The 9,739-nt window shown below is 53.8% G+C and overlaps 1 protein-coding gene across 1 annotated transcript in view; it reads left to right on the forward strand.

The window, feature by feature from the left end:
• Positions 1-9,739, forward strand: part of TNK2 (tyrosine kinase, non-receptor, 2) — a gene marked incomplete at its 5' end in the record, with an annotated part of 48,076 nt that overhangs the window by 26,781 nt on the left and 11,556 nt on the right. The window contains 2 exons of the mRNA XM_015423615.1: positions 702-793; positions 8,004-9,385. Coding sequence (XP_015279101.1) covers positions 702-793; positions 8,004-9,385 — 1,474 coding nt within the window. The remainder of the gene's footprint in view (positions 1-701; positions 794-8,003; positions 9,386-9,739) is intronic.

Genomic DNA, 9,739 nt, shown 5'->3' on the forward strand with positions numbered 1-9,739 from the left:
CATGGAGAAAGAGTTTGTCAGCCGCTCTGAGACTCTTTCGGGTAGTGAAGGGTGGGGTATAAATCCAATCTCTTCTTCTTCGTCGTCTTCTCTTTACCCTGAGTTGCTGTATCACACTAACTGCTTCCTTCAGGTCAGAGGTCACCACCGTGGTGCTCGTGGGAACCATGGTGCCCGCCGATACCTTTACTGGCGCCCGCCATATTGTTCTTAGGAAGTGGGTGGGGCTTTTGCCCAGCGGGGCTCCTGATAGGCAACCGGAGATTTGATGGGCGGTGCAGTTTTTTTTTTTAAGTGTCACTTTGGCAGCAGCTGCCCGACAAGGCCCTGCACTGTGTGACTGAAGTTAAGCCGTGGCAGCCATTTTGTGGCTGGGCCCGCCTCCCGCGGCAGCCATTTTGTGGCTGCCCTCACAGTGCCGTGTCAAAATCCTAAAGGTGCCCACAGGCTCAAAAAGGTTGGAAACTGCCCCGCTCTGGGGGGCCAGAAAGGTTGGGGGCCCCCCCCCCCCCGCTGTAGGTAGAGTATCGGCTGGGAATCATTCCGAGAGTTGTGTGAACCTTTGGGGGCAAAGACTTCACTGGGATCTCTCTGCCTCATGCGGTGACCTCATAAATGAGCGCTCGGAAGAGGAGACGGGGGCGAGCGTGTGCCCGAGGGGCGGTACTCACGGTTTCTCTCTTTCTGTGCCTCCCCCGCAGGCTGTACCTCGGAAATCCCATGGACCCTCCAGACATCCTAGGTGTGGACTTGAACGCGGCCAGGCCCACGCAGCTCCCAGGAAGGTCAAAAAGTAAGACGTTCCCCTTCCCCCCCTTCGCCACCCGCTCTCCTCACCCAACCCGAACTGTCTTGTGCCCGAGGTAAACCACGCGAATGGACTACAAGTCCCAGCATGCATTTCTTTGCCACTCTCCGGACTGTTCTCGTGTTGGGCGCGAAGAGTTTCCGTTTGCTGCTGTGCCGCCGCACCAGCAGCACAGAAGAAAGCCGTGGCCCGCGTGGACATTATTCTCCAGCCTGCGATGCTTTTAGGCTGTTGAAGGGCTTGCTTCGCTTGGAGAGCGTCGGTCTTCATCCAGGGCCTTTTTGCTGGCTTGGGGGCAGTCGCTTGGGTTTCCGGTTTCCCATTCTCCCTGCCGGATAGGCGGCTTTGGTTTCCCTCCCCCGTTCTGCAAGCCTTGAGAAACCAGTCTCAGGAGGATAGCGGCACCAGTCCCAAAACGCATTTATTTATTTATATCTGGCCCTCCTCCCCAGTGGTGGTCTCCTCGGTTGTTATCCTCACAACAACCCTGGGAGGTAGGTTGGGCTGAGGGTGTGACCGGCTCATGGTCCCCCAGCGAGCTTCCGTGGCAAAGGGGGGATTCGCACCTGGGCCTCCTGCATCCTAGCGCAGCAGTCTAACCCCTACATGACACCAACCAGTGTTTCCTCTAAGCTGAGTGAGTGTGAGCTAGCTCACAGTCTTTTTAGCCTCCAGCTCACGCATTTTCGCCTTAGCTCAGGAAGGATGGCTCCAGAGTAGACTAATTTCTGCAGTAGCTGACTCATTCGCCCTCGCCCCCCAACTTCCCCCGTATCTTCTTGATCCTTATTTTTTAGGATCAAGAAGACATGGGGGAAATCGGGGGGAGATGCCGCTCCAATTGCGGCTGTGCAGCAAATAGTGGGAGAATTGAGCAGTACAGCCGGGGGAAACGGGAGACCGAGGGTGGAACAACTGCTTTTACATAAGAACATAAGAGACGCCAATGTTGGATCAGGCCAAAGGCCCATCCAGTCCAACACTCTGTGTCACACAGTGGCCAGAAATACCAGTGCCATTAGGAGGTCCAGCAGTGGGGCCAGGACATTAGAAGCCCTCCCACTGTTGACCCCCCCCCAAGCACCAAGAAGACAGAGCATCCCTTGCCCCAGAGCCCCTAGCTATACCTTGTGGCTAATAGCCACTGATGGACCTCTGCTCCATATGCTTATCTAATTCCCTTTTGAAGCCGTCCATGCTTGTAGCACCCACCACTTCCCACCACAAAAGGGTGCTTTTGTGGAATCGGTCTAAGCTTCCTAGGTAGCCAGCGAGATCTGCCCATGGGTGATCAGGGCGGGGAACGTCTGTGTTGAGGCGCATTAGTTTCCTCTGTTCCGAGCGCAGAAGACACAAAAGGGTGATGCATCGCAGCCGTTTTCCTTGCCGATTTGTACTCTCGTGCGTGGCTTCTGTAGTTTGTGCGTGGCCCTGTCTTGTGTTCCTCAGGTCTTGGCCATTAGCAGGAGATCTGTATACATCGGCCCATGGCTCGCAGCGTTGGTTGGTTGAGCCAAATGACTGCTCCTGACACCAACAGCGTACACACACCCCTGACAGTTTCGTGGAAGTAGTTAACCTCACTGTGTGTGTTCGGCATGTGGGTCTTGATCGGGAGTGTGGATGCTTACATCTCTGCAGTTGGTAGCCTTAGAAGGGAGGTGTCAAACATGTGGCCCGGGGGCCAGATCAGGCCCGCAGTGGAACTGGCCATCTCCTGCTTCCAGTTCTGCTGCAGCTGCATCACCGCTTGCTTCACCAGACTCCCTCAATCGCTCAGCCATTTCATGTTTTTCCCTGGGTCCTAGGACTCAGAACTCTGAGCATGAGATTTCTGTGCTGAACGTCAATAAATCAAAAGTAGGTTTGCAGCTTACAAGGTTAATGTCAAAGTCAAATACCTTTAATGGCATAGCAGTAAGATACGTAGATGTACAATAACACGGCATGGATATATAAGACATTATAAGCAATATGAATCAGTCCTTTACTAGAATAGATCTATCTTTGGCTACTTAGGCAAGAAACCTGGCCACTATAGCTGTAATATTAGGATTAGCATCCTTTAGTAGATTTTGAATAACTTTTTCCCTATTAGAACTATAATTAGGAGGAAATAAAGATGACAACAACACTTTGCGTAAGACTGAGTGAAATTGACAGTCATGAATAATATGATATATTGAGTCCACAGATTTTAAAGGACAAGAACATAACCTTTCATGAAAGGGAATTTTCTTAAACCAACCTGAAAGCTCTTTTGAAGGGAACACATTTAGTCGGGCTAGTGTAAAGGCTCTACGGTGCGAAGGCTGGACTAAGTAGTGGGCCATCTGGCCATATTGAATTGGGAGATTCAACCGAGCCTGTGAAAATATGCTAAATTGTGTAGGACGTAAGACTTGAAGTTCCAGGTCAAGCAGTCTCCGTTTAATAATCTGGAAAATAGAGACTTCATCCAGTGAGTAGAAATACTCTAAGGAAAAGCCAATTTGACTAATCTTCTTCTCAATATATGCCAGCCAGGATGCGTACAGAGCTAATGTTTCAAACATGTTTTTATCTTAAGTTTAAAAAAACCCAACAAATCTTTGTGTTTGTGTCCTTTATAATGTTTCTGTCTCTGCTACCTTGGCATTACATTTTGTGACACACGTAGCCCGGCCCGACAAGGTCTCATTTACGTCAGATCCAGCCCTCGTAACAAAATGAGTTCGACACCCCTGCCGTAGAACTTTGGGGGCAGGAGGTGTCTTCCTTCCGAAAAGGAACGCTTTTAAGGGGCCCAGAAGGTTGGATCTTTTGCACTGAGCCCTCGGCTTGCGCCTCAGACGCAGATGCTTGAAAACGCACCCGACGTGTCTCGAATGTCATTTCCTTGCCTCTGCCGCCTTGTCGCCAGTCTCTGTCCTGTGCGCATTGCTTGCTAACGCCGTGCTCTCTCTCTCTCTCTTCCTGTGGGGTCTCTGTTTCTCTCCTTTTCCTGCAGGGGAGCCACCACCCCGTCCGCCTCAGCCCTCGATCCTCCTCAAGAGTAAGTGGGGCCGCTTTCCGGGCCGTCTTGCCCCCTGCGCCTGTCCTCTCTGCTCTCTCTTAGCTCCTCTCTTGACAGGTACCTGGGGGTGTGCTGTGGATTGGCCCTCCCTGCCTGCCCCCCCCCCATTTTGCCCAGCCCGGCTCACAACGACTCTGCGAATTGCATGACTGTCTCAGAGAGGCACCTGACCGACTGCCAGTCAGCAGACAGAAATCCGTGCAGGCGTCCAAGGACAGAAAGCTGCGGACAGACTCCCTAATCAGCTTGTTTCTGTCGCCGAGCGGTTTTGAGATGGGTTTATGTTCTCCTAACTTTGCAGGTTCCCTATAACCTACTGGGTTGTTTTTTTAAAAAACAGCGTTTGCATCCTAATTTTGCCACACAGTGAGGCCTGTTAAAAGGGCTGCGGTGGCTCAGGGGGTTAAGACGCTGAACTGCAGGCTGTGGAAGGTCAGTAGTTCAGCAGTTCGAGACCCGGGTGCCGCGTAGTGGAGTGAGCTCCCGTCTCTAGTTCCAGCTCCTGCCAACCTAGCAGTTCGAAAGCAAGAAATTGCAAGTAGATAAATAGGTACCCCTTCGGTGGGAAGGTAACAGCGTTCCGTGCACCTTGGTGTTTAGTCATGCCGGCCACATGATCACGGAAACGTCTTCGGACAGCGCTGGCTCTTCGGCTTTGAAATGGAGATGAGCACCGCAACCCTAGAGTCGGATTCGACTGGCTTTTGAGCAGGGGAAACCTTTACCTTTAAGGCCTGTTAAAAGGGCTGCAGTGGCTCAGGTGGTTAAGACGCTGAACTGCAGGCTGTGGAAGGTCGGCCATTCGGCAGTTCGAAACCCGAGTGCCGCGTGGCGGAGTGAGCTCCTGTCTCTGGCCCCGGCTCCTGCCAACCTAGCAGTTCGAAAGCAAGAAATTGCAAGTAGATCAACAGGTACCAGTTCAGTGGGAAGGGAACAGCGTTCCGTGCGCCTCGGCGTCTAGTCATGCCGGCCACATGACCACGGAGAAGTCTTTGGACAGCGCTGGCGCTTCGGCTTGGAAACGGAGATGAGCACCGCCCCCCTAGAGTCGTATTCGACTGGCTTTCAAGCAAGGGAAACCTTGACCGTTACTTAAGACCTGTAAAAGAAAAGCCCACAGTTTATAACTCGCCTGCCCTAAATGCAGTTAAGCATGTCTAGCATGTTAACGATGCATGAATAATGCGGGAGGTGGGAGCGCCGTGGGTGACAGCAATCAATCCCATATTTTTGCTGGATCTCTTCTACCCCCTAGTGGAGAAATCCTCAACCTTCCTTTGCAAGACTTGAGACTGGAAGTACTACGTAGCACCTTAAGAGACCAACAAGGTTTTCAGGGGATCAGGTTTCCAGAGTCAAAGCTCCTTTGTCAGATAGTCCATGTCTCGAGAGTTCATACCAACCAAATCTTGCTGGTTTCTATGGTGCTGCCGGGCTCAAATCTAGAAGATAAAGAGGAGATTGGATTTCTACCCCGCCCTTCACTACCCGAAGGAGTCTCAGAGAAGCTTACAATCTCTTTTCCCTTCCTCTCCCCACAGCAGACACCCTGTGAGGCAGGGGGGGCTGAAAGAGCTCTGTTGAGGACTGCTCTAGAGAGAACAGCTCTGGGAGAACCTGTGGCTGACCCAAAGTCACACCAGCAGCTGCATGTGGAAGAGGAGTGGGGAATCAAACCCAGTTCTCCTAGATTAGAGCCCGTGCTCCTTACCGCTACACCAGACTGGCTCAGATATAAAATATGAATGTTAAAATACTTGGCTATCACCACGCCACCGTTAGAACACGTGGTTACCCTCCAAAGGCCAACCTTGTTAGAACACGTGGTTAACCCTCCAAAGGCCAACCTCAACAATCCAGTCTCGCTTGTTCTGCGGAAACCAAATGAGTCTGGCATTCCACAGGGTAGGGGGCCACAATCGAGAAGGCCCTTTCCCTGGTGACAGCTAACGGAGCCATCTTGGGGGCCAGGCACCTGCAAGAGGCCCCCCGATGATGACCGGAGAGGGAGTGCAGGGGGTTGTAAGGAGAGAGGCGGTCCCATAGGTGTGAAGGTCTCCCATCTGAGTACTGACACTGCTTAGCTTCTGAGATCTGATGAGATCAGGCTATACGGTACCACCTTCTCTCCCCAGCGAGACATTACCAGGAGGGGAAAGTCAGATCTGTGCCTTTGTGGCAATGACTCATTGGTCCTTCATCCTCCAGGTTCAGAGCCCTGGATCTTCTGTTGGGGGAAGGAAGAAGGCGACCGTTATCTTAGCTGGTGGGTTACACACCTGCTTAGCGTGCAGGAAGTCGTGGGCTGAATCCCCCACACCTGTTCCCTGAAACCCTGGAGAGCCACAGCCAATCATTAAAAAAAAAAGATACTGAGTTAAATATAAGAACATAAGAGACGCCAATGTTGGATCAGGCCAATGGCCCATCCAGTCCAACACTCTGTGTCACACAGTGGCCAAAAATACCAGGTGCCCTCAGGAGGTCCAGCAGTAGGGCCAGGACACTAGAAGCCCTCCCACTGTTGCCCCCCCAAGCACCAAGAAGACAGAGCATCACTTGCCCCAGAGTCCCTATCTATCCCTTGTGGCTAAGAGCCACTGATGGACCTCTGCTCCATATGCTTATCCATAAGAACATAAGAGAAGCCAATGTTGGATCAGGCCAAAGGCCCATCCAGTCCAACACTCTGTGTCACACAGTGGCCAGAAATACCAGGTGCCATCAGGAGGTCCACCAGTGGGGCCAGGACATTGGAAGCCCTCCCACTGTTGACCCCCCCCCCAAGCACCAAGAAGACAGAGCATCCCTTGCCCCAGAGCCCCTATCTATACCTTGTGGCTAATTTGATTTGATTGATTTGATTTATTAGATTTCTACCCCACCCTCCCGGCCGAGGTCAGCTCAGAGTGGCTTACATAAAGGCAGCATAAAACGTACAATACACATAAAATAGGTTAACAGTAACAAACAGTTAAGCCATTCTAAAACCATTTAAGCCATAAAACATCATAAAGTGCTAGTGTCAGTCATTTCACAGCGGTTATTGTTGAGAAAGCCGGTTTGGTGCGGTGGTTCAGTGCGTGGGCTCTAATCTGGGAGAACCGGGTTCGATTCCCCACTCCTCCACTTGCACCTGCTGGATGACCTCGGGCAAGCCATAGTGCTGTCAGAGCTGTTCTCTCAAGGGCAGGTCTAAAAGGAGCTCCCTCAGCCCCACCTCCCTCACGGGGTGTCTGTTGTGGGGAGGGGAAGGGAAAGGAGTTTGTAAGCCACTCTGAAACTCCAAGTGAAGGACAGGGTAGAAATCCAATCTCCTCTTCAATTCTCTCTCGCTTCGCAGTCGGCTCTTTGGTCTCTTAGATCATCTCAGGTGGCTAGCTCAGGCTGTATCTAGAAATCCCAGGGGGACGGGCCTCTCCCACCTTGAGCTGTCCGTTGTCAGATCCAAAAAAGGGGGGGGGGAAGACTAGCGTCACAGGAGTCCCAAATATACACATTCCACTAGTAGAAAAACGCCATCAAAGATTGCCAAACAATATATTAAACAATTATAAGGTTGGTGGTGTCACAACAACAACATTAGTGCATACTGTAACTATAATGAGGCATAAGATACAATATTTCCTCCTTTGTAGATAGGACATAAAGTCCATATAATCAGTGTAACTTGTTAGGAGGAGTCCAGATCAATGTTCCCTCTAAGCTGTAGAGTCTTGTGAGCAAAAATTCTACTTTGTGAGCTACTGGCATTAAAGCTGTGAGCGAGCGATTTGGCTACTGCATAACTTAGTTTGCTCTGGAGCCCTCCTTCCTGAGTGAAGACAAAAATGTGTGAGCCGCAGGCTAAAAAACTGTGAGCTAGCTCACACTAACTCAGTTTAGAGGGAACACTACTCCAGATAGTCATAATATTGTCCAAACAGCCTTTGCAAAAACGCCCATTCCAGATACTTAGAAGATGCGTTTCCTTCGACTTCTTCAGTTTGCCGGCTGTAAGCGGAACGTGGTCTCAGCAGTTCCAAGAGACCACGAGGTTCATAGTGTAAGAAGCGAATCATAGGCTCTCCTGTATGTCGTGCTTTGTGGAGGGAGGGAGAGCGTCTTCCAGTCCCTTACTCGAGTCCCTTTGTCTTTCAGAGCCCTCGTACGACCCCGTCAGCGAGGAGGACGACCCCCTTTCCTCCAGCCTCAAGCGCCTTTGCCTGAAGAAGCCGGGCCTGCGTCTCGCGAAGCCCTCCGCCCGCGTCTCGGGCACCAAGGTGACCGAGAGGCTGCTGCTGCTGCCGCGGCCCAAGGGGAGCGGCGCGACGGGTAACGAGGTGACGCTGATCGACTTTGGAGAGGAGCCCGTCCCCACCACCCCCTCGCCCATTGGGGAGCTCTGTGCCCCGTCGCTGGCCAAGCTGGCCATGGAGGCTTTCTCCTTGCTGGACAAGACCCCCCCCCAGAGCCCCACGCGGGCCCTGCCCCGGCCCCTCCACCCGACCCCCATCGTGGACTGGGACGCCCGGCCCCTCCCGCCGCCCCCCGCGTACGACGACGTGGCCCAGGACGAGGACGACTTTGAGGTCTGCTCCATCAACAGCGCCGAAGGACTCGTGGGGCCGCCGAGCAGCCGCCCAGCCTGGGAGGAGAAGGGGGAGACCAACGGCGGTTTCCTCCCCGAGGGCGACCGCCCCGCTCTCCCTCCGGAGGACAACCTCTTCCTGCCGCCCAAGGAGGCCAAACAGCCCAGTCCCGCCCAAACCACCGAGCTCTTCCAGGAATTGCAACAGGAGTGCATGAAACGGCTCAACGTGCCCCTGGGGGCAGCCTCGGCGGCCTCGACGCCCAGCCCGGGGGAGGACAAGCCCCAGGTCCCCCCACGCGTGCCCATTCTGCCCCGGCCTCTCCGTCGGAACGAGCACGGTCGCTGGTCCGGGGAATTGTCACCGGCTTCCGGGGGAGAGGAGGGCCGCCCGCCCCAGATCCCCCCTCGCGATCCCCTGTCCCAGCCCGGCTCCCGGACGCCCAGCCCCATGTCCCTCCCAGGCGGGTCCCCCCAAACGAGAGCCGGTCTGTGTTCTCCGCTCTCCCTGGGCTCGTATCTGTCCACGTCTCCAGGAAAGCAGCCCATGCCCACCACCCAGAGCTTCGCCCTGGACCCAAAGTACGCCACCCCCAAGGTCATCCAAGCGCAAGGCAAGGAGAGCGCCAAGGGACCCTGCATCCTGCCCATCGTGAAGGACGGCCGGAAGGTCAGCAGCACCCACTACTACCTGCTCCCGGAGCACCCGCCTTACCTGGACAAGTACGAGAAGTTCTTCAAGGAGGCCAGGACCCCCGAGGAGAACCCACCGCCAGCCCGGGTGGTCACCACGGCGACCGTGCGGCCAATGGTCCAGCAACAACCCGACTACAAGGCCAACTTCTCTTCCAACAACAGCAACGTCATCGTCAGGGCTTCCTGCGGCCTCCAGAAGATCATCTACGATGGTTCCGGTTCGGACAGCTTGAGACCCTCTGAGAAGATACGGCTGGTGAGCAGCAGGTGCTCCTTTGGTTGGGGAGGGGCAAGGGCAGAGGTGTTCCCTCTAAGCTGAGTGAGTGTGAGCTAGATCACCACAACAGCAACGTCATCGTCAGGGCTTCCTGCGGCCTCCAGAAGATCATCTACGATGGTTCCGGTTCGGACAGCTTGAGACCCTCTGAGAAGATACGGCTGGTGAGCAGCAGGTGCTCCTTTGGTTGGGGAGGGGCAAGGGCAGAGGTGTTCCCTCTAAGCTGAGTGAGTGTGAGCTAGATCACCGTTTCTTAGCCTCCGGCTCGCGCATTTTTTTATCAACTCAGGAAGGAGAGCTCCAGGGCAGACGAATCCATGCAGCAGCCGAATC

Source organism: Gekko japonicus, unplaced genomic scaffold (genome assembly GCF_001447785.1).
Source record: "Gekko japonicus isolate JY-2015 unplaced genomic scaffold, Gekko_japonicus_V1.1 scaffold5462, whole genome shotgun sequence".
Taxonomy (NCBI): domain Eukaryota; kingdom Metazoa; phylum Chordata; class Lepidosauria; order Squamata; family Gekkonidae; genus Gekko; species Gekko japonicus.